At 43.8% G+C, this 26,197-nt stretch overlaps 3 protein-coding genes across 5 annotated transcripts in view; 2 read left to right on the top strand and 1 right to left on the bottom strand.

Moving 5' to 3' along the window:
- Positions 1-15,625, top strand: part of LOC129211682 (fibronectin type-III domain-containing protein 3a-like) — a 48,495-nt gene extending 32,870 nt beyond the window's left edge. For all 3 annotated transcript variants that reach the window (XM_054839149.1, XM_054839148.1, XM_054839150.1), the window contains exons 9-27: positions 226-380; positions 652-711; positions 2,214-2,352; positions 3,309-3,362; positions 4,006-4,127; positions 4,225-4,399; positions 4,637-4,723; positions 5,051-5,189; positions 5,760-5,828; positions 6,066-6,184; positions 6,291-6,396; positions 7,010-7,185; positions 7,952-8,065; positions 8,567-8,716; positions 9,078-9,358; positions 10,065-10,277; positions 11,010-11,176; positions 12,125-12,246; positions 12,999-15,625. In XM_054839149.1, the coding sequence (XP_054695124.1) occupies positions 226-380; positions 652-711; positions 2,214-2,352; positions 3,309-3,362; positions 4,006-4,127; positions 4,225-4,399; positions 4,637-4,723; positions 5,051-5,189; positions 5,760-5,828; positions 6,066-6,184; positions 6,291-6,396; positions 7,010-7,185; positions 7,952-8,065; positions 8,567-8,716; positions 9,078-9,358; positions 10,065-10,277; positions 11,010-11,176; positions 12,125-12,246; positions 12,999-13,316 (2,766 nt within the window). In that variant the 3' untranslated portion in view covers positions 13,317-15,625. The remainder of the gene's footprint in view (positions 1-225; positions 381-651; positions 712-2,213; positions 2,353-3,308; positions 3,363-4,005; positions 4,128-4,224; positions 4,400-4,636; positions 4,724-5,050; positions 5,190-5,759; positions 5,829-6,065; positions 6,185-6,290; positions 6,397-7,009; positions 7,186-7,951; positions 8,066-8,566; positions 8,717-9,077; positions 9,359-10,064; positions 10,278-11,009; positions 11,177-12,124; positions 12,247-12,998) is intronic.
- Positions 15,626-15,747: 122 nt separating this feature from the next.
- Positions 15,748-18,751, bottom strand: LOC129211896 (growth hormone secretagogue receptor type 1-like). Its single transcript, XM_054839675.1, has 3 exons — positions 17,995-18,751; positions 16,615-16,881; positions 15,748-16,028 (listed from the first exon to the last, which is right to left on the bottom strand). The coding sequence occupies exons 1-3, from the start codon at positions 18,749-18,751 to the stop codon at positions 15,748-15,750; spliced, it is 1,305 nt and encodes a 434-aa protein (XP_054695650.1).
- A 3,917-nt stretch (positions 18,752-22,668) lies between these two features.
- TAF9B (TATA-box binding protein associated factor 9b) lies at positions 22,669-26,197 on the top strand. The gene is made up of 7 exons (XM_054839996.1): positions 22,669-22,751; positions 22,828-22,909; positions 23,127-23,263; positions 23,339-23,473; positions 24,210-24,291; positions 24,902-25,015; positions 25,501-26,197. The coding sequence occupies exons 1-7, from the start codon at positions 22,701-22,703 to the stop codon at positions 25,665-25,667; spliced, it is 768 nt and encodes a 255-aa protein (XP_054695971.1). The 5' UTR covers positions 22,669-22,700; the 3' UTR covers positions 25,668-26,197.

Below are 26,197 nucleotides of genomic sequence, written 5' to 3'. Positions count from 1 at the left end.
CTGTAAGTTTGTTTAGTGTTTGAAGGGAAATCCTTTAATCTGATATTTTAGAAATGAAAAGAGGAAATAATTTAAATTCAAATAATAACTCAATATTTCCACTACAACGGTAAAGAATTCCTCCAGTGAGGAACTGCATAGGCAAACTAGCAACACCATGTTATTGACTAATATACCTTTTATTACAGAAAGCAAACTTACTTGCATTATTTATGCTTTTAATAGGTTTCTGATATACAAGCAAGATCAGCCGTTCTGTCCTGGAATCTCCCAGTTAGTTCACAGAATGGAGAGAGCCATAGTCATAGTCCAGCAGCATTTACATTTGAAGTAGCAATATCCAACAGTGGTAAAAATGGAAAATTTAAATCTGTCTATGTGTAAGTTTAGTTTCTTCATTTAAGCACAATACCGATGTTTAAAACCATTAACCGATCAGCAATCTCTCTATCAGGAGCTGTTTGTTGACTTGCAGACCTACCTACTTCACATGAAATAAATTTTAAGTAATGTCACTAAAGAGTTACGTGGACAATGGAAAAACTTGAAAATTAAATGTGCGCTACATGGTTTTGCTTTTCAATAAGCTTTTATCCTTTAAAGTATAAGGAAGAGCTGTAGCTCATTATGGTTTTTCTTTCCTTTTCACAGTGGGGAAGAATTAACAATCACACTTCCTGATCTCAGACCAGCAACCGATTACCATGCCAGGTATGTTTCTGGGAATGAAATACCTAATTGTTGATGTGTTAATGACAAAATTATTGTGGCTGCGTGAAGAAGGTGTGATTGCAAACAACTTGAGGAATATTCTGCACAAAATATCATAGCTGTGGACACTACTGTTGCATTACTTCTAATTTCATAAAAATATCACCTCATTTTCTTCCTTGCTATCTTCTCTGTCTTTTCTTGTTTCTCTGAAATAGAAACTTTGAGTTATTCTCTGTCAGTATGTTTTAGAAAACAAGGTTGGACTCGGTGAAAGAGATGGTTGTAGGCTGAAGGCAGTGGCAAATAAAATAATTTAGACTTTAACGTGGATTTGCAAGTCTGACTTGTGAGCTTGATTTGTAAAGTTGCTTCTCTAAACTGCAAGCTTCTGTAGCAGTGCAGGTAGAGAAGTGGAAACTGCGTGAAACGGGGTGAAGTTAGTTGCTGTGTTGCAAGGGAACGAGACGTGACGTTCAAGAACTGCCAGGCAGAGTAAATAAGCATTACTGGAGAAGGTGTTTAACTGGTTGGGGAAAAGACAATCTGGTTCAACAAGCCAGGAGAACACGGTGATCCGGTGGTAGGTGAGAGTGCCTCAGTTCTTGGGCAGAGCAGGAGACAAGTTTTAAGACTTACTTAAGGAAGCTCCTGTTCTTAAACTGCACGAGAGTTCCGAGTGTGTTACACACTCAGCCCAGCTCCGCTTGCACGGTGTAGTGTGTGTTTGGTTCATGGTGTTGCTTTCCATACAGGCCGGCTGTCTTTTACCTACAAGTCATTTGATAAGACAGACAGTACTTCTGAAACATTAGTCAAGCCATTGCTCTTCAAGAACAACAAAGGGAGCACGACTTTCCCAGAGATTCGGTCCCACTCAAACAATGACACTGACAAAAACGGCTTTGTTGCCTGAGCAGCTGGTTGAGCCCGTTTTAGTATCCGTACTCTTGCACAAGCAAGTGTTGTCTGTATTTGAATCTTGGGGTCTTCCTAGCAAAAGGTTAATTTCAAGTCAGGTATTCTGTTACCATTTGGTAACACTCGCTGTAGTTTTGGTCATGCCTCCCCTGTGTATTTCATCACTGAAATATCCCCACTGTGATAGACAGCAATTGTAACTTCAATGCAGGATGCCAGATGAGCCTTCAAGATCAATACGTGTGCCTGTGATCTCCATCACACCACTGTCGGCATGCCCAACTCCCTGAACATCGAACGGACGGTGGTGGTTCTTATGATGTGGGCATCAGCTACTAGAACCTGGAGTGGCATCATAAACTCGCTTTTTGTTACTTCTTCCTGAATGAAAAGGCATGGAATTGTTGTCTTTTAGGCCTGAAAGAAGAGGGATTGGGCACTTGTTTCCTGTAACATGAGCAGGCTGGTCTTGTTGCTGTAACCACTGCTTGTGATTAAATGCATTTCTAAATACACAACTCTGTCCTTAAATTTTCAGGTGCTAATGCAACAGCAACATAACAAATTGTCCTTTTGTTCAGAGTTTCAGCAACCAGCAGTTCCATAAAAGAATCCATTTCGGAATTAGTGAGCTTCACTACAGAAAGTTGTGAGCCAGACTGTCCAGCCGCACCGAAGCTAATTAACAGAACCAAAAACAGCCTGAGCTTGCAGTGGAAGGTAAGCAGTCTGGCGTTACTCATCGCGTACGGTGTATTTAAATCCGCTTTGTCAGTAATTTAGTCTGTACTTCAGGTGTTGGCTTTTCAGTTGCTCAGCTAAGACCGATAACTGTGAAATCATGATTGTTTCTTCCTCTTTCTTTTGCTGCTTGCTTAGCTTCTTGCACGTAGCTTTAGTGTGATAGAGTTGGTAGCAGGTCCTGCTATGAACTATTCCGTAGGAAAGTTCTCTTCTGAACCAGCAGCGTAGGACAGGATAGAGCATTTAGATGTTTGCTTTGGGTTCCTGGATGATAAATAGATACGGCTTAATGTTTATCTGTGAACACTTGTTGGTAACTGTGTTTTCTTGGCTTTTCATGTTTTTCATATGACCGCGCTTATAGCTGGAAAATGGTTTATAGCTAATTGACTTTAGTTAAATTATTTGTATAAACTGTACTCAAAGTAAAGGATGTTCCCAATTCATACGTCATAACAAAGACAAACGTTGCTTGTCTGAATGCTTACATTGCTCAGAGTTGGTGAACACATAGTGCAAGAACACAGGGGAAAAAAGCTATATCACTTGAACTTATGAGCAGTTTTATGAATAATGCATCTTCTAAACTATCAGAATTACTAGTAGTAGTAGGATAGCAGGCCGGAGAACCTCAGGAGCGAGGAATTAAACTAGGTAAAATAGCTGCTAGCTTTTCCCCTCTCTAACTCACTTCACTGAATACGCGTGTCTGTGCCCGCAGTGGAGTTTCGATGATCACAAGTGCGTTTGTGGAAGAAGAGGGCTGTGTGTATGCCCGCTGCAGGTTCCTTTCAGCTCTACGTTAACTGTTTTGCTTTCAAAGGAAGTTGCGATATATTATATTCAATTGTTAGTGTGTTTTTAATGTGCAAAAACGTTTATAAAGTACAACCATTTGATCTTAACTTTTTTCATTGTTTCTTTATTTTCAGTCCTCAAATGACAATGGTTCCAAAATAACTAATTTTCTTTTAGAGTGGGATGAGGTAAGACCTTTTCTAGTGCAAAAAAAAAATCATAATGACATCTGTAGACCAATTATACTTAAAAATACTTTTTGCTTAGGTACATCAGCTATTTTCAGTGCAACTGTCCAGACAGTTTTAAAGGGACAAGGCAATTAAAAAGCTTGAATAAAACGACTAGTATTGTACCAATTCAAAAGTGTAAAACTCCCTTGTTTGGCTCTTGTCGTTAGAGTGTCATTAATTCCTGTGCTTTGTTTAAATGGATGAGCGTTTGGCTTGTATCTTCAGTGGCTGTCACAAATATCGCTCAGCTTTTGAACTTCTTACTGAAACGTATCCCAAAGTGATTAAAAAAAACTTCAAAAGTGTGTTTTGTTTCCAGCTGCAGTCATTTATCACCATTTTGTCAAATCTACTCAACAGATACCTCAATTAAAATGCAGTTTTATTATCAAGAATGCTCAGGATTACTGTCAGGCATACTCAGTATGGCCATGATGATGTCAGCTTTTTACATTCTTTAGACTTAATGATTTATTTTTAATTATTATTGAATCAGTGACATGAAATTTAGGAAAATTTAAAGTGAAGAAGTTGAATTAGGAGGGAGCGTGCAGTCCCCATGCAAAAAGTGACTCTGGTTGTTCTCACTGTTTTAAAGGGGAAGAACGGACCCTTCAAAGAGTGCTACTACGGGCATCTGAAGCAGTATAAACTTAGCAAACTCTCCCCTTCTACAAAATACTCGCTCAGATTAGCTGCTAAAAATGATATTGGAATGAGGTAATGAACACAATGTGTCCTCTCATCTATTTTTCTCATCAACTACATCTGCTGCTGTTAATATTTTTTTTTAAAAAAAAAACACAAACTTTTGCAGTGGGTTCAGTGAGACAGTGACATACTACACAGCGGGAATTGTCCCGCCAGCCCCACCGCCCCCGGTGCTGGTTGAAGCAGGAGTGACCTGGCTGTCGGTGAAGTGGAGCCCACCCAGCGGGGTGTCATCAGAGGACTCTCTCACTTACAGTTTAGACATGGAAGAAGAAGGTTCTGTAAGTACTAGGTTTTGTTATATGTGCAAAAAAAAGCCTGATAGGCAGTAGCGCTTAAATAAAAAATTAACTCGATATTTTACTGTCAAATTCTACAACAGATGGCAAGCATTACATGCATTCATGAAACAGAGATGAAATTCAAGCTAAAAAAAAATTTGATCAATCTGATCTGTTTTTCTTATTTATTGTGGAAAATAAGTGACTGCGTTTGTTCTTATTTTCCCTCCTTTCCAGGGTTATGGTTTCCAGCCACAGTACAATGGAGATGAACTCTCATGCACTTTAAGAAATCTTAGGAGGAGTACATCCTATAAGTTTAGGGTTTGTACTATGTTTTGTTCGTAATTTAATTAAGACTGTATGCTTTTCTGGAATTTTAGTGTTTTCATACAGCTAAGACACTTCCAGTGGAGGTAGCAGAAAATTACCCACAGTACTTCTGTTGTTATAATAGTTTTTCATGGAATTGCAATATAAATCAGATTTTTTGCCCTAGCTTATTCTGTTTTCTTTTACATTGTGTCTTTTTTGTTGGTTTTTTTGGTTGTGTTGAGTGGGTTTTTTCATGGAAGAGCTTTATAAATCAGCAGGATGTTACTTGTCGTTACATCAAGCACTTACTATGTGTTCCGTTCATTCCTGAAACAGCTCTTTGCCTACAACAGTGAAGGAAAAAGTAGTCCCAGTGAGGTGGTAGAACACAGCACTAATCCTGATAAACCCGGGCCGCCAAGTAAACCAGCTGTAAAGGGCAAAATCCATTCGCACAGTGTGAAAGTTACGTGGGGTAGGTTACCTTTTGTTAACGCTGCACGAGTGCTGCTTGTGTAGGTACAGTCACTCACTAATGCAGGTTAAAACCAGGTGAACTCAGGCTAATTACTTCTCTCTGCAGATATTTTTATTGCAGGATAAATGCTTAGCATTACCAAAAAACTGCAATTTGGTTTGTTTTGGGGCTGTAGTACAAAAGTAATGGGGTTTTTTATTCATTTTAGAGAAGCAGTCAGTGCTATTGTAATAGCCTCAGTTGTAATAGCATCTAGATTTACTGTGATGCTTAAATAATTTTCATGTGCTCTTAAAAAGAATGAGACACTATACCTGAGATTGGCAGCATTTTACTAGTTGCTCTTCTTCCTGGCATAATTGTGATAAATAATAGAAAAAATCCTATTGTTCTGGGAAGTGTATTGTGACTATATAAGTACTCTGTTTTCTGTTTCTGTTTGAATTGAGTTTTCTACTTGAATATATTGTACAATGAATGAATATGTTCCCTGAAAAAACTGATAACAAAATAGTGCATTGTTTTTCAATCTTCTATAATTTATTTGAAGATGTTGATTTCTTTCAGAACCACCCAAAGACAACGGAGGAGCAGACATTTCTAAGTACTTTTTGGAAATCTCGGAAACGTCAGCTGGTAAGCAATTGTCTTTGAGTGCTAATTCAATGACTGATTCACTGCTCATTGCTATAGCAATCGCTGTTCTGTTTTCACATGTGTATATTGGGTTGTACATGTTCTCTGCATAATTGATCGCTCAAATTTAATTCCGTGGCTTGACTATCTTAACTAATAACGGCGTGAGAGAATTTTCAAGGTTGATTTTTGCAAAAGTTGTTATGTATAAAGCATCTTCTTTCTTCCTGTCCTCAGGAAGTAAATGGGACACCATATACAGTGGCTCCCAGAGAGAACATGTGTGCGATCATCTCAAGCCTGGCACTTCATACAGAATGAGAGTGTATTGTGTCAGTAAAGGGGGCGAAAGCCAGGTGAGAAAAACGAGAAGAAATTTGCTTCTGAAAAACCATTTCTACGTATGCTCTAGTGAAATGCAGTTTTGTGTTTCCACTCTAAAATAACGTGTATTACTGCTAGGCTTCTGATGTTATGACTGTTACAACATCAGCTGTTCCTCCTGGACCGTGTCACGCTCCATGCCTGGCAGGCAAAGCTAAGCCCAAGGAAATCACTTTACAGTGGGGTAAGCTCCAGCGTTTCTGAGCAAAATACTTTTCTGACTTTAAATATCATAACACAAATGAAAAATCTGTAGAACTCTTCAAGGGAAAAAAATAAAAATACATAGATGTAGTCAATGTCCTTAGCTGTTTCTTTAAGACAACCACGGCTTGCTAACCACCTCTGGTTTGGTGCCGCACGCACGATACGTGTGCAACGATGCAGTGAGGCTTTAGCAGATATCGGTGGCTTCCAGTGAGAAAGCTTGGTGACTGCCTCGTTGCTGACACGGGTTTGGCAATTTAAAAATCAACCCTCCTGTTCTCATTTTCATCTCAGTAAAGGATATAATCAAAACGTAATGAAGGTACACTGGCTTTTGAAGGAAATAGGTGGAAAATAGCTGAGAAAAAAATGGCGAAGGCCATCTTAGTCTAATTAGTATCTGAGGGGCAAAAGCAAGCTTCATAAAGTGTTTCTGCTCAGATGTGTGATTAAAGCCTGCATTCTTAACTTGTAGAATTCATCTGATTCAACTTTTAGCTTGAGAAGGCTGATGAGAAACTATTTAAAAGAAAAAGTGCTTTGTAAAATTAATAGGAAAAAAAACCCAAAACAACTCTTTTATTTTGTAGGCCCACCATCGGTAGATGGAGGTTCCGACATCACGGAATATATTGTAGAGATGGCAAACTCTGAACAAGATGAACGCAGACAAGTGTATCAGGGTCTGGCATCTGAATGTGTAGTAAACAACCTACTTCCAGGGAGAACATATTGCTTCTGGATACGAGCAGCAAATAAAGTCGGGGTAACCACTGTGCTAACGAGATCAAAGTTGTTTTGTTTTACACAAGAGAGCAATGATCCTATTTTCTTACAAGCCTGTTTTGTAGGTTCTGTGCTCTGTTGAAGGAGCAAAATTTCTTACAGCATTTAAAAAAAAAAATATTTAAAGATTTAATAAACTAGGGCTGAAGGAGAAGGACTGAACGTCCTCGACTAAGGGTATGTTCGCTGTGTGTTTTGCTTCCGTTGTTTACTGGATACTGTCAGTCCAAAGTTAGCGCTAGTCGTTCTGTTACTACTTCCAGTCATTTCTCTGACTGCAGTGTGAACCCTGCCTTTCTGGCTGAGAATAACCACTGAATGTTTGTGCCTTAAGAAGTTGCCTTACGTTTTAGTTAGCATAGACTCTGCAGGTTTCTGGTGTGTAGAGGGGGGTGTGTTCAAATAATGCCAGGTATGAAAAAGGCTAGGAGAAGTGTCGGTCATGTAAAAGTCTGTCTGAAATGGTACCCAGCTGCTTCTAGAAGCCAGATCCTGACTGCAGGGGAAGGAGGAGTTGCAAAACCATAGCAGTGGGAGGATTACAGATATCCTGTAGGCACAGGGCCAGTTTGGAGAGTAAACTACCTGAAAGGAATTTTAAACGGTGCTGTGAAACTGAGCACTGAACTCTTCTATTTATTTCTCTGTTGAGTTAAAAATAATTTGTTTTCTTCAGCTCATACACTCGCACATCAGTTCTTGCTCTACTGCTGTTGCTGTATTCATGCAATGGTATTTTCTTGCAGCTTGGTCCTCACTCTGAGAAAGCAGAGATCTCTACTGCTCCAGGCCCCCCGGATCAGTGTTGCAAACCCCTGATAACTTGTAAAAGTGCAACGTGTGTTGTCGTTTCATGGGAGGTAGGTTTTAATGATTTTCAGTATTACACTAATTAATATTTGGCTTTTGGATTTTAGTGGCGCGTGCATGATACACAGAAATGGAAGAAACAACATGTTGAGGTGGAATATTTTAAGCACATGTCTTTATAGAGGTATGTGTTGGGTTTGTAAATTTTATCAGCTATGAATTTCCATCTTAACTGTATAAATTGCGTGACACTTAATCCTCCTCATGGTATGATAACTAACATATATTATATTTGGTTCATCCAAGTGGTAAGAGATCGTGAGGCATTCACAGTCCGAACAACTGTGGTGGTGGTACAGCCACGTGTGCAGACGGAAACCTTTTAACAAGCTGGTCTGACAATGGTGCCCTTGGCTATGGGGGAAAAGACCTCAGGTTTCACCCTGGTGCTGCTGTTCCACTGTCTGTTCAGTGTAACGAGAGATCACACTTGTACGGTGAACGTGTGTGTGGGCAATAGCTGAAAGGAAATTTATCGCTTAAACCCGCAGAGTCCGGCGTGCAACGGTGCAGAAATCAGTGACTACAGGCTGGACTGGGGACAGGCAGAAGGGTCGATGCACATCATTTACACTGGCCCTTGCCAGAGCTACGAAGTGAAAGGTCTCACACCTGCAACCACGTATTACTGCAGAGTCCAGGTATGACAAGCCTTTCATTCTGTGTTACTAAGCAAATGAACAGGAACACACAGCTTGAAGAAAAACTTCACCTAGAGATGGATGAAGTCACATACTGTCACCTACTAGTGCCATAGAGAAGGTAATTGGTAAAAATGCTTTCCCTTCTCCCCCAGTCTCTCCTAACTACATGTTTCTAGAAATGAAATTTCCACCTAGTGTTGCGTTAAATACCAGCTTTTTTGCCGCCTTTACATTTTATTTGGGAGATTTTTCATTCTCTTCCAAATTGCTTTTAATGACGTGCAAAACGAAGCACGATAGCTGTGACTATCTGGTTGGAAAAATGGAGATTCGGTGAACAGCGCGTGGTCTCTTTCAGGCTGTGAACGTTGCTGGAGTTGGGTTGTTTGGCGAGACCAGTGTGGTGACAACCCCTGCGTCAGTGCCTGCAGCAGTGTCAGTACTGCACTTACTTGAAGAAGACCAAGTGGAAATTTCTGTTCCTTTATCAATGTGCCTTGCAATTCAATGGGAAGAACCGTGTTGTCACGGGTCAGAGATCACTGGATATAACATAGAATATGGGGAAAAGCAGCTGGTAACTGTTGGAAGAAATACAAGCCATGTTCTTGAGAATCTACTGCCTGACACTTTGTACAGGTAATGATTAATCATTTTATTCTGAAACCACATTTGTAGGACTTTCAGTCAATAGCTTTGAGGGTAGTGTTTTAAATTTTTGAAGCCATTTTTCATTCAGTTTACAGACCATTTGCCTAATTTACTCTGCAACTCCGAAAAAATAAAATAAAATTGTCATATCCAGAATCTCACCATGATGCTTTTGCAGCAAGAGTTAAGATTTCTGTGCTAAGATTAACATTCTGTCTCACAGCCAAGGCTTTATTCTAAGCTTTCTGGGTCCAGAATTTTTTATTCGGAAGCAATGTTACAGGATGATCAGTATCTCAGCAGAGGAGGAGGAGTGCAGGGATAGGAGCAGAGCAGTTGTTCCCATGTTGTGTGCTTGGTCTGCGTTAAAGCTTAGTTCAGATGACAGCTCTTCAGTGTCAGTGGGAGGCCAGCGGTTCAGGTGAACGCGGAGGAGCTGGGTGCTTGTTCACTGAACAGAATAAACCTGAACAATGCTGAGAAACACTGAAACTTCATTATGTTGAAAACAATGTAATTATGTTGACTTGTTTTGAAGGAGGCTCTTTTTATAGTTAATTTCTAACTGCATTTTAATTGCTTTATTGTTTGTAGTTATATTTTTTTACAAACTTTAACTCTTGCTTTATTACCTAGCATTTTTTTCAGGGCTGCAAGTAAATTAACCATATAGCTGCTTTTCTTGCATTTCTAGAATTAGAATACAGGCCATAAACACCTTTGGAGTCGGTCCTTTCAGTCATTCCATTAAAGCCAAAACGAAACCACTACCTCCTGACCCTCCTCATCTCGAATGCGTGGTCTTCAGCTACCAGAGCCTTAAACTTAAATGGGGTGAAGGTCCCAGCAGAGCTTTAATTACCAACCCTACCCAATTCAACTTGCAGATGGAGGACAGGTTTGGCAGGTAAGATAATCACAGCGTTAAGGATATTGTTGCTTTACAACTTCCTATCAAGTTTTTAAGACATTTTAAGTGTTCTCACTTCTGTTTGCACTAGTAGGTCATTTGGGCATCCCAAAGGCTGCATTTTGGCATCTCATCTTTCAACCAGAAACATTGTTAGTACCTGTTGCACTGGTACTTACTTGTAAGCACTAAATACTACTTTTTAAATAGCAATATATTACCACCTTCCTATGTTGGCAGTTTTTTATTTTTTCAAAATTCAGAAATGAAGTCCAGTTTGCATATAAGAAACGTGGGGTTGACCGCTGTTCTTTAACTTGAAATTACAACCTATCTAGTCTTTGTATAGGTTATTCTCTTGATTTAAATCAAGAGTCTGGTCACATAGTTTTGAGAGTTTGGTTGTGTAGTTTCAGCGACAGCCTCTGTGTGGCTGTAGCTCAGTGCCTGAACAGGTTGAATGAATGCTTTGGGAAGGTAAATGAAGACCGCCACCAGCGTGAACGGTGTGTGGTGCTGATTAACGTATCCTGAACTGCTGATGACAGTGGCAGAGCTCAAGCTGCCCAACGTTCGTAATGCACGTCTGCAGAAAGCTGGGGCACCCGGAATGTATTGTCACCTTTTTGTACTTCAGTTAGATATGAAAACATCCCGCTTAAGATACTGACATAAAGTTTGTGATTATTGACTAATGCTAATTTGTATATATTTGATGTATTCTTCCAGGTTTGTTACTGTTTATAATGGTCCTTGTCATACATACAAGGTACAGCGACTCAGTGAATCCACTACATACTATTTTAAAATCCAGGCATATAATGATGCTGGAGAGGGAGAATTTTCTGAAGTTTACGCTTTCACTACAACTAAGTCTCCACCCGCATCTCTTAAAGGTGAGCTTACCCTCCACTAGAAACTTCCACGGGCCATTTACGTACCAGATTGAATGCTACAACCTGACTCTCTTCCCAGCCCAGCGTCTTGGGCTTCATCTGGGAGTAGGAAGGGCTCTGCTGGAATAGGGCCAGCGCGCAGCCATCTCCCACACTGCAGCTCTTCCACCCTTGGCAGCGAGGAAAACTCTTTCAACTGGAAACTCATTTTTCAGGGTTATATATCAAATAGTAGAAGTTACAGCAGCATGTAGGCAAATAAAAACACAAATAATTCCTCTGATTTTTGCTTTCTAATATGAACATTAAAGATTGCCATTAGAGAAAGTCATTCCGAAGATCAAAATGCTAATTACCTGCAGGAAAATTAGTTGACTCAACCATGTTCAGAGCTGAAACTACATGTTATAGAGATACCTGGGCATACATGCTGTTTTCTCTAGTGATTTGAAAGTCCTTGCTCATCTGTAGAAACCTTAAATGTCAGAAGCTCATCTTGTCAGCTTGAAAAGACAGACAAGTGTAACCTACAAATACTGCAATGATCTCTTTTTTTAAGCGTATGTCATGAAATACAGCAAAGAAAAAGAAAGAATGAAGGAAATCTTAATTGCTTAATGACTGTTACCTCCAAGAATGACAGTTACCTCTACGTCATTAACAAATACATTGGAAAAACCTTATGCTTTTATAATTACACTGCCCACCCACTTGCATTAGAACCGAAACGTTTTCAATGGAAAATGTACAAAAGCAAAGCGTACTTCAAGCCAAAGTGAGAAAACTTCCTTGTTGTCACTGAAACCAGTGCCCGTTTGCTACATTAACTGTGAAAATGAAAATCACTGTAATAATTGGTGATTTTGGCCATTTTCTTCTGATTGAAAAAAATAGAAGAGACCATTGTTCTCTTTTTTTCTAACATGCCAACAAATCACTCTTTTCTAGCACCCAAAGCAAATCAGCTGGAAGAAAACACTTTTGAAATCACATGGGAACCTTTACAGCCGATGAAAGGAGATTCCATTGTTTACATCCTTCAGCTTGCTGCTGGGAGAGAGTTTGATCAGGTACCTTTTAGTTACTGTCATGAACTTGAGAGCTTTTTACTTTTTGAAAAATTATTGCAAAAAAAGGTGTTTGTGTTTGAAGGTTCACATTCTCTTTGGTGATGCTAGTGGCAGGGATACTTCTCATTTTACAGTCCTGGCTCCCAAGGTGCTTCATCCTGCATCTCCATCAGTTCCTCTCAGTGAGGCTTTTGGTTTATGAGGGGTGAACACAACTTCCAGCACAGGGTCCTGCCACTCTGCCTCTTCACAGCACTTTGGGGTCACGCAGTTTCAGGTCCCTGTTGACCCTTTGCTCGTACTGTAAAAACAAACGATGGTGCAGGTGGGCTTGAGAGTCGTGGGGAGAGTCACTTAATCTAGAAGTGGTTTAACCATGATTCATCCTGTTCTCCCAGCATTTCCCTTGGCTCTTCTGATTCTTAAATCTTATGGTCCGTGACATCGCTGTCCTTGTTACAGACAGCACTTGCCCCACGTTATATTGAACAGGAATTGTACAGAATGATTTTTTTTCTGAGTTTCACAATCCAAGTCTGTCAGTGTGGGGCGTAGCAGGAAGCTTTGGATTATTCACAAGAAAATAAATCATAAATTCTTCAGAAATAAAAGCTGAGATTTTATTAAGTTGGCTTGAAGAGAATGACCTCGGGCGGTGTCCAGCTCTGCATGTGCTCATAAAGCAGAATAGAAAGTACCGCATGCTGTTTGTAAGATGAATCCGTGCAGTGGCTCTCTCTTCTTCTGAGTAGGTATACAAGGGACCAGAGACTTCCTTCCGTCTCACAAGCTTGCAGACAAACTGTGAATATCGGATCAGAGTCTGCGCTGGCCGTCAGTCCCAAGACTCTGCTGGATCACAGGAACTGTATGGACCTTACAGTCCCAGTACAGTGTTCTCATCTCAGAAACAGGAGCTGGTTCCGCAGTGTGCTGATTTGACGACGGAGTTGGCAGAGACTAAGAAGACGTTGCGTGAAGAGCGCTTCATCGCCATCGTTCTTCTCTGCGGATTTGCAGTGGTGGCTATTTTATTTGCTGTTGTTATTCAGTACTTTGTAATCAAGTAGACGAGAGCCTATTCAATACTCAGCTTTTTGTACAGAAGCTATTTCGGGTATTTATGGTTAGTTCTAATTAAAATCCTAGTTGGAAATGTATAGTTACATGCGTTTCCACTTTTGCTGCTGGCTAACAGTGAGGCTGGGTTGGCAGGTCCTTTCCAAATACTGAACATAGATTTCTTGTAGAAAGGGTAATCCTGGGTCCTCTGTAATCAGGGTTAGCTGTTGATGAAACAGCAAAAAACTGCCTTATCGTGCACACCGATGTGTGTGTGCGCGCACTCTTCCTCTCTCCGAATTGAAAGCGGGGCCCGATGGCCAGTTAGAGAGGGAAGGCATCGATAGAGCAAGTCCTTTTCAAGTACAACTAGAGCAGTGGTAGTCGAGCCGCAGTGTTTAATCAGGTATTGTTGTAGTTTGGTATACATGAAATACAGCAGCACAAATGCTTAAGCTTAGAGCAGTACTGTATTGCAGAACATTACTAGAGCATACCACATGTAATCTGCTGTAGAAGGAACGCAGAATATTGACTTTGACTTAGCGATATTACTACTTTACAGTTATTTTAATATTTTGGATTCAGTAATAATCATTTCAAGTGTTAAAGTAGAGGGTGCCGGCATTTTTTTTAGAATTTTTAATCCAAATGCTAGACCAAACGTTAGCAGGACGTAACGTACACGCAGCGAAGGCGTTCGTATGTACCATTGCAGAAAAGGCCCCTTTTGTATTGTACATTTCGGAATGAAATGCTTTCTGCTGTTGGTGAGCAGCTGTTGGCCCAATCCACATTTCACTCTCAGTGCCTGAGAGAAGTAATTTCCTGTGCTTCTGATTAAATCTTTGCAGTGTTTTCAGAAAAGCACAGGTATTGTCTTTAAGGAGAAAGAGTGCATTTATGATAAATGTTACACTATTTGGCTCAAACTGAGCAAATGTTTTTGTACTATTATTAACCTAAAAATAAAAAGTTCAGACTGCTTTTGGATGCCCTTCTAACTTAATCCGAATTACCAAATTGTACGTGAAAGAACTCTTTTTAAATAACATTTATACAATGTTTTAAATGACTTGCTATCCCAGTGGTAGCAGCTTCACATTCCATTGTTTTCTAGATGGGAATGTTCAGCCTGCTATGAACTTTTCTGAAACTTGTCCTGTTTGTCTGGGGGGTATTTTTTTTTTTTGGACACTGTGCACTACATATGACTGTTCTTGTTAAATCTGCTTGCGAATCCCTAAAGATGAGTCTGACAGCTGTCTTCTTCATATCGAATATCTCGAAAGCTGGAACTCAGAAATTTCGAACATGTTTCAGAGCGGGTCTTCCCGAGAGCATTTGGAATATGCCACAGAAAAGTGGATTTAGCGAGTTTTGAAAAGACTGCGGCTACACTTTATATACATCAGAGCAATGCACTTGTACGTGGAATGTTGGATGTGATAGTGCTACAGGCGAAGTATTTCCAGTAATCAATCACTTTAAGGGTCTTTCTCCTATGGCAGTTGATGAATAATGTTGCGTTATAGTTTGAGGCATTGTGTTGTATTTCAGATGTGGAAAACCTAAATTATGACATAGTATCACTTAATACTCTTAAAAGTAGATTTATGGTGCAATCTGAAATTAATCTTTTCAAAATGTACTCTTCATTTTGTACTCTATTTATTTTGATTAAAAGTCCTGGAAAATGTATGTTTGAATGTATTGTTCTACTTGTAGCAGAACTTTAAGTTAATCATTTATTATATCATAGAAATCTCTCCCTCCAGTGTTGGAAAGAGTTTTATACAGATATTAGTCTCTAGTTTGCAGAAGAGTTTACAATCTGTCTTTATTTCTCATCGTAGTCTACTTTTAGCAAATAAGACTGCCTTCAGCAAATCTCTGTTGCCAAAGGGTTATTTCTTTAACTCTTAGAACGAAGTTTGTAGAGGTTTATTTGGCAATAATACTTCTGATAATTTTAAAAGATAAATTAGGATTGCAGAGTAAATACTAACAAGTCGTGACTCCTAAAAAGTGAATGAAAGTCCTTTTGTAATTGCCACAAAATATTCGTGTTTCCAGAAAATACCCAGGAAAGCCTACCGTCAGACGGATTTTACATCAGCTGTTATCCATTCCAGAACGATATACCCTCGTGGCATTAATGTATTAGGTATCTTCAATTTTCTTGTATTGTAATTTTGAGGTATCTCAAACTTATGTTAAAGCTGCCATGCATTGTATTACTAAATTGTAACTATCAAATAGATAATATATTTAATACAGCCAATAAATAATACAAATGTATTCAAATTCGACTACAGCATTGTTGTGTGGGGTTTTTTGTGGATTTTAATTACACTCGGGAGCAGGCATTTGTGTAGCACAGCATTTACACTGACAAAACATGCTGAGTGTCGTTGCTACGTGTCATTAAGAGTTGTGTCAGGCCGGGGCCCAAGCAGTGCCACTTCTGGAACCCTTTAACACGTGGGGTGGTGGAGCAGCCCCTGAACTGGCCGTCTGCACTGCATGTTCACTGGTTTTACAAACGAGGGAGATGGGCAAAGGCTGTCCGCTCCCGCTTCCCTCCCCGCTGTTGCCCACACGTGTCGTTCGTCCTGGTCCATTCAGGTGAGCTCCAAAGGCAAGGAACGGCTTCTCAGAGACCGGGTCTGACTTTGCGGAGAGCTGGGTATAGGTTGTACAAAGAATGAGATAAAAGCCTGAAAATGAGGGAAGCAACCTGAGACGTGAGGGGTGAGCAATAACCCTGCAGGAAGAAGGTAATGTGTTCGTAGTCCCGCTAGATGAGGAATTTCTTACGGCTTTCCTTTCAGATTCCTTACAGATTGTATTTCTTATGCTTATTTGCTGAGAGCCAACAGCTGGCCTGGCTTTAACCTCCACTTTCTCTCCCTTGGCTTCTGTGGGAAGAAAGTAACTTGCATTGTGTTTCACAGGTCTGTGATTAACAAAAGGTTGGGTCCTCAAAAACAAAGACAAATCCCTCTGCAGGAGCTTTGTGGCCAGTTAAACCCGAAAAGTGGCTGGTAAATTCACTGAAAAGTCCAGCCCCTCTGCGCCTGCCCCATGTGCAGGAATAATGTGAATCGACTCCAACCTTCCTGAAATGTTCCAAGCCTGCCTGAGCAAACACCGAGTAGCCAAAAACACAGCCGTAAAACTTGTTCCAGTCTTCATGTGCCCCGTCTACCTAGGTTTTAACCCACAACGCTGCTGGCGAAATGCTTGAGTTCGGAGAATTAAGTCAATGCTGAAGAGTTGAGGTGACAGAGCAGAGTTCTGTACCTTCAAAAAAACCCTTTTCACTCCTGGTCAGGCTTCTGCAGTGCCCTGTTCGCTTGTGGTGCAGGATTTTGCTCATCGCTTTCCTGTATTTGTGTGACATGACGTTGTAAAGTATGGGGTTTATAGAAGCCCCAAGGTAGAAGAGAAGCATGGCGATGAGGTTGAAGTACTGCGTGAGGTCATACAGGATGATTTCACTCTGGGCAAAGAGGATTCGGCCGATGTGGAATGGGAGCCAACACAGCACAAAGGCCAAGACTACGACGGCTAGAGGAAGAGAGCACACTTCAGTCATCTTGAGTGCAGTTTATTCTGCCTCTCTAAACTATTTAAGGACCGAGACATGAGCTTGCCAAGTTTAACCCAGCAAAGACAAGACCTCCTGCCTTGCCCAGCTACTTTTGTGCTATGGTTACTGGTAATCTCAAGCACCAAGGATTTAAGGTTGCACACAAAATTAGTTGTTTGCAATTAAAAATAGGGCTCTACACCCGTGTTGTCCAGTGGAGACAAAGGAATCAAATCAGGCTGGGGCAAAGCCTGCTCTTGTCCTGAAAATCTGAGTGGCCATTGGCATCCTGCAATGGGTTTCAGAGGGGCAGGAGGGACATGGGGGGCCCCTCTGGGCAGTGGAGGGGCAGAAAAGGGGATCAGACTGGACCAGCAGGCACTGAGGAAAAGGATGGGAAAACAGCACATAAACCAAAACAAAGCAAATAGAACCTGGCAGGAAACAGCCGGTGGATGGCTGCGGTACGTTTTAATGAAGGTATCTCCAGTCGTGGGTGCTGCTGCTTCCCCGGGGACAAGGATTTTGGGGGAGGTGGGCTCGGGAGGGAGTGATCAGAGGGATGGGGAGGAGGGGAGGATGACCGAGCCCCTCCTGGTTTCAGTGTCTGCACAAGGCAGAGGAACCAGCCAGCACAGGGTAAAGATCACGTTCAAGTAAACTCAGACCTGTGGGCTGTTGCCATCCTGGACAAAGCCATAATCACTAAGCTTGAGACATTTTACGGGGGAAATGGCTTTAAAACCTTTCCTTGCCACAGCAGGGGAAGTGTCTGGTCTGGTCTTAAGTCACAGAATTTTCTAATTTCTTTAATTTAATCCTGCAAGGTCAGAAATGGGGGAGGACGTGAGGTATGTGATCTCAAAACAGCCAAAAGCCACACTGCTCTGCTTCCCCACCATGCAGTCGGGGACTCCCCTTCTTACCAGAGCAAGCCAGGAACACAAATTAAGTGTAAATCCATTGATTTTAAATCTGCATAACTCTGTGCGTTTTGTCTCTACTCCCCGCCATCCCCTGCATTGCCGTACACATCGTGGGAGTGATTAAAGAGGGCAGCTCTTCAGGTTGGGTTTCTAAACCACTCTTACCCAGCATTTTGACAGTCTGCGTGTGGGACCTTTTCCTGGCCGCAGCCTGGCAGCCCGGCAGCCGCTGCCTGCTCTGCCAGAGCTTCCTGCAGATGAGTCCATACAGCAGAGTCAAGCAGAGCATTGGTAGGAAGAAATAAATGGTGGAGACCCAGGTCATTGTCTCGAGCAGCCCCGTGCGGGCCATGTGCTCGATGGACCTGCACTCCCAGCTCTCCTGGGGCAGGCTGCCGTTACGGTGTTCCACCCCGAAGAGGAAGAGGATGGGGCCGGCGGTCAGGAGGGAGAAGCCCCACAGCACCAGGATGACCCATTTCACCCGGCACTTCGTGATGGTCGCTTTGGCTTTCAGGGGAAAGCAGATGGCGAAGTACCTTTCCACGCTCACCGTGGTAATGTGCAGGATGGTGCAGTACGTGCACGTTTCGCTCAGGTAAATGAAGAACTTGCAGAGAAAATCCCCAAATATGTAGGGCTTGTACTTCCAAAGGCGGTAGAGGTCCGAAGGCAGGCCAAGGAAAATCAGCATGTCTGACAGCGCCATGCTGGACAGGTACATGCTCACTGTCGTCCTCATCTCCTGCGAGCATCTGAAAATTACTATCGTTATCAAATTCCCAGAGACTCCCAAGAAAAACAGGACAATGGAAATTATAGTCACAGGCACCAAAATATGGACGTCAAACAAAGAAAAAGACTGATCTTCAGAGGAGTCCGGGTCATTTCCGAAATAGGTGTGATTCGAGACAGAGCCCATGTCTGGTTTCAAAGCTGAGGGCAGGGCTGGCTTCGCCTTCCCCTTCGAGAGAAACCTGAGTCACAGTGAGAGAGGGGCATGTTTCAAAGCGAGTGTACAAGCACCGATCATCTGTGCAATGACTCTTACATGATCAGTTAAAAAATCAAAATGATGAAGATAAATACCCAAGTGCCAATTAGTCCATTTTATGAGAAGCAAAGGAATATTAGGTTCACACATCCACCATCTGCCCGACACAACCTTTTAAAAACAATATTGACCAGTATAAAACTATTTACCATGCTGATATTTACCCTTAGCTTCGCAGTGTTTGGAAAAGGGCCACTTTTTACATTTCCCTTCAAGTCCAGTGAATCCCAGTAGGAGCAGAGAGCTGGGCCTGGCAGCGGGGCTCCGGATCGATTGTGGAGGAGCTGCAAGAGAAGCAGTCCCCCTGATGGGAGATGGATGGAAAGGGCCTCTGGGCTGCACTGCGCGGTTTGCCAGATCCTTCCAGCACTTGTGAGTGCCGCGAGTGGAAATCTTTAGGCTGAGAAGTTTCCTTGAGGTTCTGCCGAGGAGCAGGGAGGCTTGCAGGCTGTCACCACGCCTGGAGACACGGGCTGTTTCACCTGCGGGATGGCTTTCCTGCCGCCGGCGACGATGATGCTGGTTGTGCCAGGAGGTCCCCAGGGTGCCGGAGTTCCCCAGCACGCGGCACAATTTCTGAGCAAATTGGCTGGGGCCACTTGACTTTTTGGGGCCGTTTCCCGTGCTGCCCATTCCGCGGTCATCCATCTTCCTCCACCTACACACTGCTAATGACGCTGCACTAAATACAAATGCCCACTCCGCTTTTCTCCTCAGCCTGCAAAAAGCGCCTGCAGTTACCAGGTAGGGTAGAACAGTTCTTTGATAGCGGATATTTAATTAGCCCATTTGGGCCAGCTACATAATTTTCCATCGTTCTGTGTTTACTTAGGGCCTCTTCCACTTGAGCTCCTCCCCAGCATATGCCACTGAGTGAGAAATTTCTACTGACAGTGCTTTAATGACATTATTAAGATAGAATGGGAAAGCCTTTATTTGAACATCAGTCTTCAAAATGAGACAGTCTGACACTTAGCCCTGATTTACTTTCCACTTCAGAAAAGATCAGAGATGACGAGCTGGAAAGCACCAGGGCGGGGGAGGCAGGGGAAAAGGGGCCAGCACGAGGGAAAATGCAAGGGAAGACTCTGGGAAGCTGGAGGTTAACTGCACGCTGCCGGAGAGAGCGGGGACACTCGGCACCGGAGAGGCTGCGTGAGCTGGTCGGCTCAACAGCCATAGTCCTCAGAAATTCCTCCAGAACCCGGGAACTGGGGCGCTGGCAGAAGTGAGCAGGGTACCCGGTATAAAATAAACCTCCTCCGTTCTCCTCGGAGCTCTGCTCTTTGCAATTTTTCTTAATTCAAAAGCCAGCATTTTGTAGAGCCAAATAGTGTGGGATTTGGGCTCGAAAGGTCAGCGCTGAACACAGTCACCGCGTTGTGTTGACAGAGCCTGGGTTCTAACGTTAGGGAGAGTTCTGCTGCGGTTTCCAAGAGGCAGAAGCGCTGGCTGTGGGGTGTTTTTCAAGAGACTGAGGCACCTGAACACCTCCAAAGAAAGAAAAGCAGTCTGTGTGCCAAGGCTTTACTTTGCTGCACCTTGAACACCTCAACAAAACCCAACTAAGAAAAAAAATCCCAATGCTTAACTCTGCGTTGGCGATTTAAGTGGTGCACCCTGAGTGGAGCTAAGCCCTGGCCAGCGCAAGCTCGCACGGGCTGAACGGTGTGCGGCTGTCGTCCCTATTTCTTCGAGCAGATCGCTTCCAGCTGGGAGACAGTTGCCTTTGATGAACGTCCCCGGTTCAGTGGTGGCTGACAGAGGAGTCAGCGCTCAGCCTGGCCACACCGTGACCCAGTTTCCTGTTTTTTCAATGCTGAAAGAAACCCCAGTGTCTGAGCGAAGCTGAAGGGCGACTGCTCTTTCCTTCGGCTGGCACGCGGTGCCCGCAGCCAGCTGAACGCAGGCATTCACAGCATGGCTGTGCCCCAGAGGACCAGCGGTGAAGAGGAAGCTTTCATGGCCAGGCAGAGCCGCTCCCACTCAGCTGCCTGCATGGAAGGCATTTGTGGCCTCGGGGACAAATACCCTGTGGAAACCGGCTCTCCTCGTCTTCTCCTCACTGCTGGTTTCCAGGCAGAAATGCTGCAAGTAGCGGCAGCTCTTGGTCATGCTGCTCAGGCTGGAGAGTCACCTCTGTGCAGCAGGGTTGGTGGGGAAGGCAGGTGCAGCATGGAGAGGAGATCTGGGGTCTTTTTTTGCTTTTGGGGAGGTAAACCCAGAGCCCTTTGGCAGTACAAAGTTTCTTTCTTTTTTACTGCGTCGGGAATAAATGGCAGCGGCGGCAGCCGGCAGCGGTGATGCCAAGTTTCAGCCTGATGCACAGTCTGCATCCAGTCGGTGGTGGAAGAGCTCCCCTCCCCCTCTTCCCTAAAACAAGGGAAAAAAAAAAGTGGGTTTTGTTTGTTGTCTAAGGTCAGTGTCTGGAATTCATCCTCCGTTCCCTCCTCGCAGGATGTTTTTGTGTAATAGACTCTGACTCATGAAAGTCAAATGACTTGGACTACAACGCTACAGTGCATCCAGCCAAAGAGCCTCAGCAGAGGCATTCTGGCCGCCTGCACTTCCAGCGCTGGCACGTGCTGGACGCGGGTTTTCCAGCTCCTCCAGCCGCTGCTGCAGCTGCAGGGCTGTCTCTGCCCCCCGTCAGGCCGAGTCTGGCACCCCCTATCACTGGCAAACCCGCGGCATGGGGGGCCAGCTGCCATCTCAGTATGTATATACAGGTGCCAAGACAGATTTGAAAGCTGCATTTACGTCTAGGTAGGCTGAGTGTACGGCTTCCAGGTGTTAATCATCATCCTCGGGCTAGATGAGAGGCAGAGAGAGAGTCTCGCTGCTGCTGGGATGTTTTGCAGTGTGTTGCAGGCATGAATCAGAGGCATCACAAGTTAACAGCTGTTTATTTCTTCTTGCTCTCAAAGGAGGTTGGCTTTTCTTCCCCATTATATCAGCTGGGCTAGTGCAGAGATTGCGTCTTCCTCCAGACCTTGCTTCATTTGGACCATCACAGCTAATGACAACACTATTGCAACGTCTCCTGGTATGCTGCTAATCCCCCGCTGGACAAAGTCACAAGAAAACAATTTTTTTTGTTCTGTTTTGCCTCAGAAAGCAAGAGAAACTTTTGACGAGACTTGCATGGAATGTATGTAGAGATCTTTCAGCTGCTAGGAAAACAAGCTTAAAAAGTCCTGCTGCCAATACTCTCATTTTTCTTTAATCTGGGGAATGCTGACGATCTAGAGCGGCCATCAAAGCCGCTTACTGCCCTTCTGTTTCATCACTGGACAAAGGGCTGGCGCAAAGACTGTTCTGCAGCCTGGGGGACAATTCCCTGAACCCGTCAGACTTGGTCTGTGCCCTCCTCTATCGCTTTGTCCCCACAGATTGTTTTTATTAAAAAGAATTTCTGCGTCACAGAAATGTCTTTTTTAAAAACAAGAAGCCGGATAAAAGCCTTATCCAGCCCAGGACCGGTCGGACCTGGGGACTGAGCTCAGGGGCTCACTCCAGGGACCCCGAGGCCTGCGCCTCCCCACCCCGCCTTCCACCCCGGGCCGGGGGACACCGGAACCCCGTTTGTGCCGTGGCTGTTAAGGACCCCGAGGGCTTGTTTGCTTTGGCACAGAAAGGCGGAACGGCGACGTCTGCCTCGTCCGTGCTGCGGCTTCTCCGCCTCAGCGCCGCCGCCAGGCCGCGTCTCCATGGCAACCCCCTACCCTGCCGCCCTCCCGGCCCCCGTAGCCGCGCTCGTTGCTCCCTCTCCCGGTCACGTGACCGGAAAGCGGCCGCCTGGAGGCGAGCGGAAGCGATGGAGCCGGCCAAGATGGCGTCTCCCAAGAGCGCGCCCAAAGACGCGCAGGTACCGCGGGGGGCAGCGGGGCTGGGGCGGGGCGGGTCGGGTCGGCGGAGCTGAATGGTGCCTCTCCGCCCTGCAGGTGATGGCGCAGATCCTGAAGGACATGGGCATCACGGAGTACGAGCCGCGCGTCATCAACCAGATGCTGGAGTTCGCCTACAGTAAGCGGCGGGGCCGGGCGCTCTGTCAGGGCCCGGCAGGGGCGCAGGGAAACGCCGAGGGGAGAAGGGAAATGCCGAGGGGAGAAGGTTTTCCCTGACGGTCTTTAAAAACAATCCCGGGGGAAGCGGTGTGCTCGGTGACGGCTGGGTGGGCTCGGGAGGGCAAGATTTACGTCTCCTAACCCAGCCTTAACGAGAGGTTCTGTTTTTTTCAAAGGGTATGTGACTACGATTCTGGAAGATGCAAAAATTTACTCGAGCCACGCAAAGAAATCCAGCGTCGATGCAGATGACGTGAGGTTGGCGATCCAGTGTCGAACGGACCAGTCGTTCACATCTCCACCTCCGAGAGACGTGAGTGAACCTCCTGTCGCTAATGCCGGCGTGCGATAAAAGGCCGCAGGTGGGAATGTCACCGTGTCTCTCCAGTTCTTGTTAGATATCGCGAGGCAGAAAAACCAGACGCCGTTGCCGTTGATAAAGCCTTATTCTGGACCCAGGCTTCCGCCTGACAGATACTGCTTGACAGCTCCCAACTACAGGCTCAAGTCCTTGCAGAAGAAGGTAAGGGCTCTGCGTACGCAAGGATTCACCTAACGCCCGCGTTCTTTGTCAGGGATGTTGTTGCAATTAGTTTTCTACACCTCTGAAGGATGCGTGTGGGCAAATACAGACCTGTGCGCATCAAAAGTCGTCGAATCCAGGTCAGCGGTCTTTAGGAGTTTGCAAGTATTCTTATCGCTGGTTAGTTTCAAATGCAAAGTGTGTTAAAAAATGCTTCTGTGAATCTTTTTAGTGCTAAAGCAAAATTGTCAAGTGGAATATTGGATTGTAAAAGGCAGAAGTAAGGTTTTAGTGTAGATATTAAGGAGTATTTTGTACTTATACCTCAGTTGTTTCTGCTTTAGAGGAAAGAGAAAAGATTTACTTTGCTCGCTGTAGAATACTGAATGTCTCGGTGTGTAGGATTCCATATTTATTTCCCCCTTTTTAAAGAAAGAATTTTAAAACTGGAGCTTAGGATTAGATTCCAGGTATTGACATGGGATCACGCCTTGGTGCCAGGTGTAAAGTAGAAGAATAACTGTTGATTAAAATGTTCTAGTTATTTTTTCTGGTAAAAACTAACCTTATTAGCTGCCCACCAATCTTCAGTGTTACATCACGCCCAGGAGTCATGTGTTGTTGCTGCGAAATAGGCTATCTGTGAGTTTGTCGGAAGACCTGTTTCTTTTTTTTTGTCAGGGTAAGAACTGTTAATTTCTAATGGGACGCTAAACGGAATGTTTTATTTTGACAGGTCTCTTCCTCTGCAGGGAGAATAACGGTCCCTCGCCTGAGCGTTGGTGCTGTGAGCAGCAGGCCCAGCACTCCTACTCTAGGTAGGAAACAGCTCAGCTCGGGTTTCCCTTGTTGATTTTATGAAGGAAAAAAATAATGAGGAGTAGTTGAAAGCATGGTTCAGCCCCTGGGGAAACGTTGGGCGCCACTCGAACTTACTATCCTTTGACAGCATCAGAAAAATTAAATTAATTTCAAAGAGATTATCGCAATCTTTGATACGTCCCTATGTTACTGACCTACATTTTTATTCCTGTATTTGTGATAATTTCTATATGTGAAGAGACTATTCAAGAGGCATAAGTTGGTGTTTTATCCTCAGTGTAAGCACTGCACTGAACTACCAATAGCACTAAACAAAATCCATGTTTAAAAGGCTCACAAAATTAATGACTGAGTGTCCGCACTTACATAGTAGCGTGTGTGTTACATACTAGTGCGTATGTGTGTTCGTAGCCTTGAATTTTACAGGTTTTGAGTAAATGTGCCGTTCTGCCTGAGAACTTGACCCTCGTAGATCCATTATCAGTCTGTTCCTGCGTATTCCCACTACTTTGAAAACAATAGGTTCCACTTTGAAAGCAGTTTTAAGGTTGCAAGTCCATATATATTTTTAAATTTCTCTTTTGACTGAGCTGTTTTGAATTTCAGGTACACCCTCAGCACAAACAGTGTCCGTCTCAACAAAAGTCGGCACTCCGGTGTCGCTGACCGGTCAGAGGTTCACCGTGCAGATCCCCTCTTCTCAGGCAGCAGTCAAGTCAGGTAAAAGCCAAGCGACAAAACACACCGTCTCAGATCACACCCACTTCTTGGTGTTTTTATAGCAGAACGGAAATTAAGTTCTAGTAATAATGTGGGAAATTACTTCACCTGTTTTTTAATATGGCTCATCGTTTGTGGCTCCTTATGTAGGGCAGGTAGTCCTCTCCCCGGTCATGCCAGTAACATTTAACAGTTTTAATTCCCGTTTCTAGCACGGCAGTGGCAGCTGGCGCACGGAGCGTTCCCAGCAGGTTTCCCTGACACCTTGCTGCCAGCTCTAGGCTCCCTTGCCCTTTTGTGCTTGCCCTGCTGGTGTTTTCCTGCCTTCTCTGCTTCCTCTCAGGATCATTCCAGGGTTTTCAGCCCGGAATGTTCTAGCAGCTGCTGCTTTATTACCTTGGAAGTTCTGTTTTGATCTGGGAAAATGAACTGTTGTTTTTTTTCAAGCTTTTCATTCAGTGGCTGCTTTTTTCTTTTTTCCACAGCCACACCTACTACTCCAACAGTTCAGAATGTTCTAATTAATCCTTCATTAATTGGACCAAAGAACATTCTTATTACTACAAACATGGTATCATCACAGAATACATCTAATGACTCAAACCCCTTGAAAAGGAAGCATGAAGATGACGATGACTATGATAACTTGTGACGAGACTCTGCTCCCCTTCTGTTACTCAGTGATTCGTGTCGGGTCTGATAAGGTTTTTGCCCAGAGTTCTTTGTAAATGGTGTGAGAGCGTGTAAATACTCTGTTTGTGTGCGGTTGGGTGTGGAGTGAGAGAGAGAGAAAAGCACGGTTAACCTCTTACTGTGGCCCGTAATGTCCTTCAAACCTCGGCAGCAGCGGTGAGTGCTGGTCACTGGTACGTGGGAGGACCTCAACACCCACACCAGTCCCTGCAGCTCTAACTCCCAAGTTGGTTGAGGAGTTAAAAGCCACCATTTGTTCTTTATTTATTTCCAAAGAGCTGCACCGCTTTCCCTTGTCGCTTCCCTAAGCTTCTGCTTGGATGTGTATTAAATAAACGTCACTGTCACCCTGCCGCTGACGTGAAGCCTCGGGCACCCACAGGTGCGTCTGCAGTGTATGGAGATCCCAGGTCCACCATACGAAAAGACTGAGTAAATTTAGTGCATTTTTGTGTATTAAACAATAAACAAAGTGGCGTGTGTTTTTAA

The sequence above is a fragment of the Grus americana genome, chromosome 12 (genome assembly GCF_028858705.1).
Source record: "Grus americana isolate bGruAme1 chromosome 12, bGruAme1.mat, whole genome shotgun sequence".
NCBI lineage: Eukaryota > Metazoa > Chordata > Aves > Gruiformes > Gruidae > Grus > Grus americana.
Note: the sequence above shows the minus strand (reverse complement) of the source record. Positions and strands in the feature narration are given on the sequence as shown.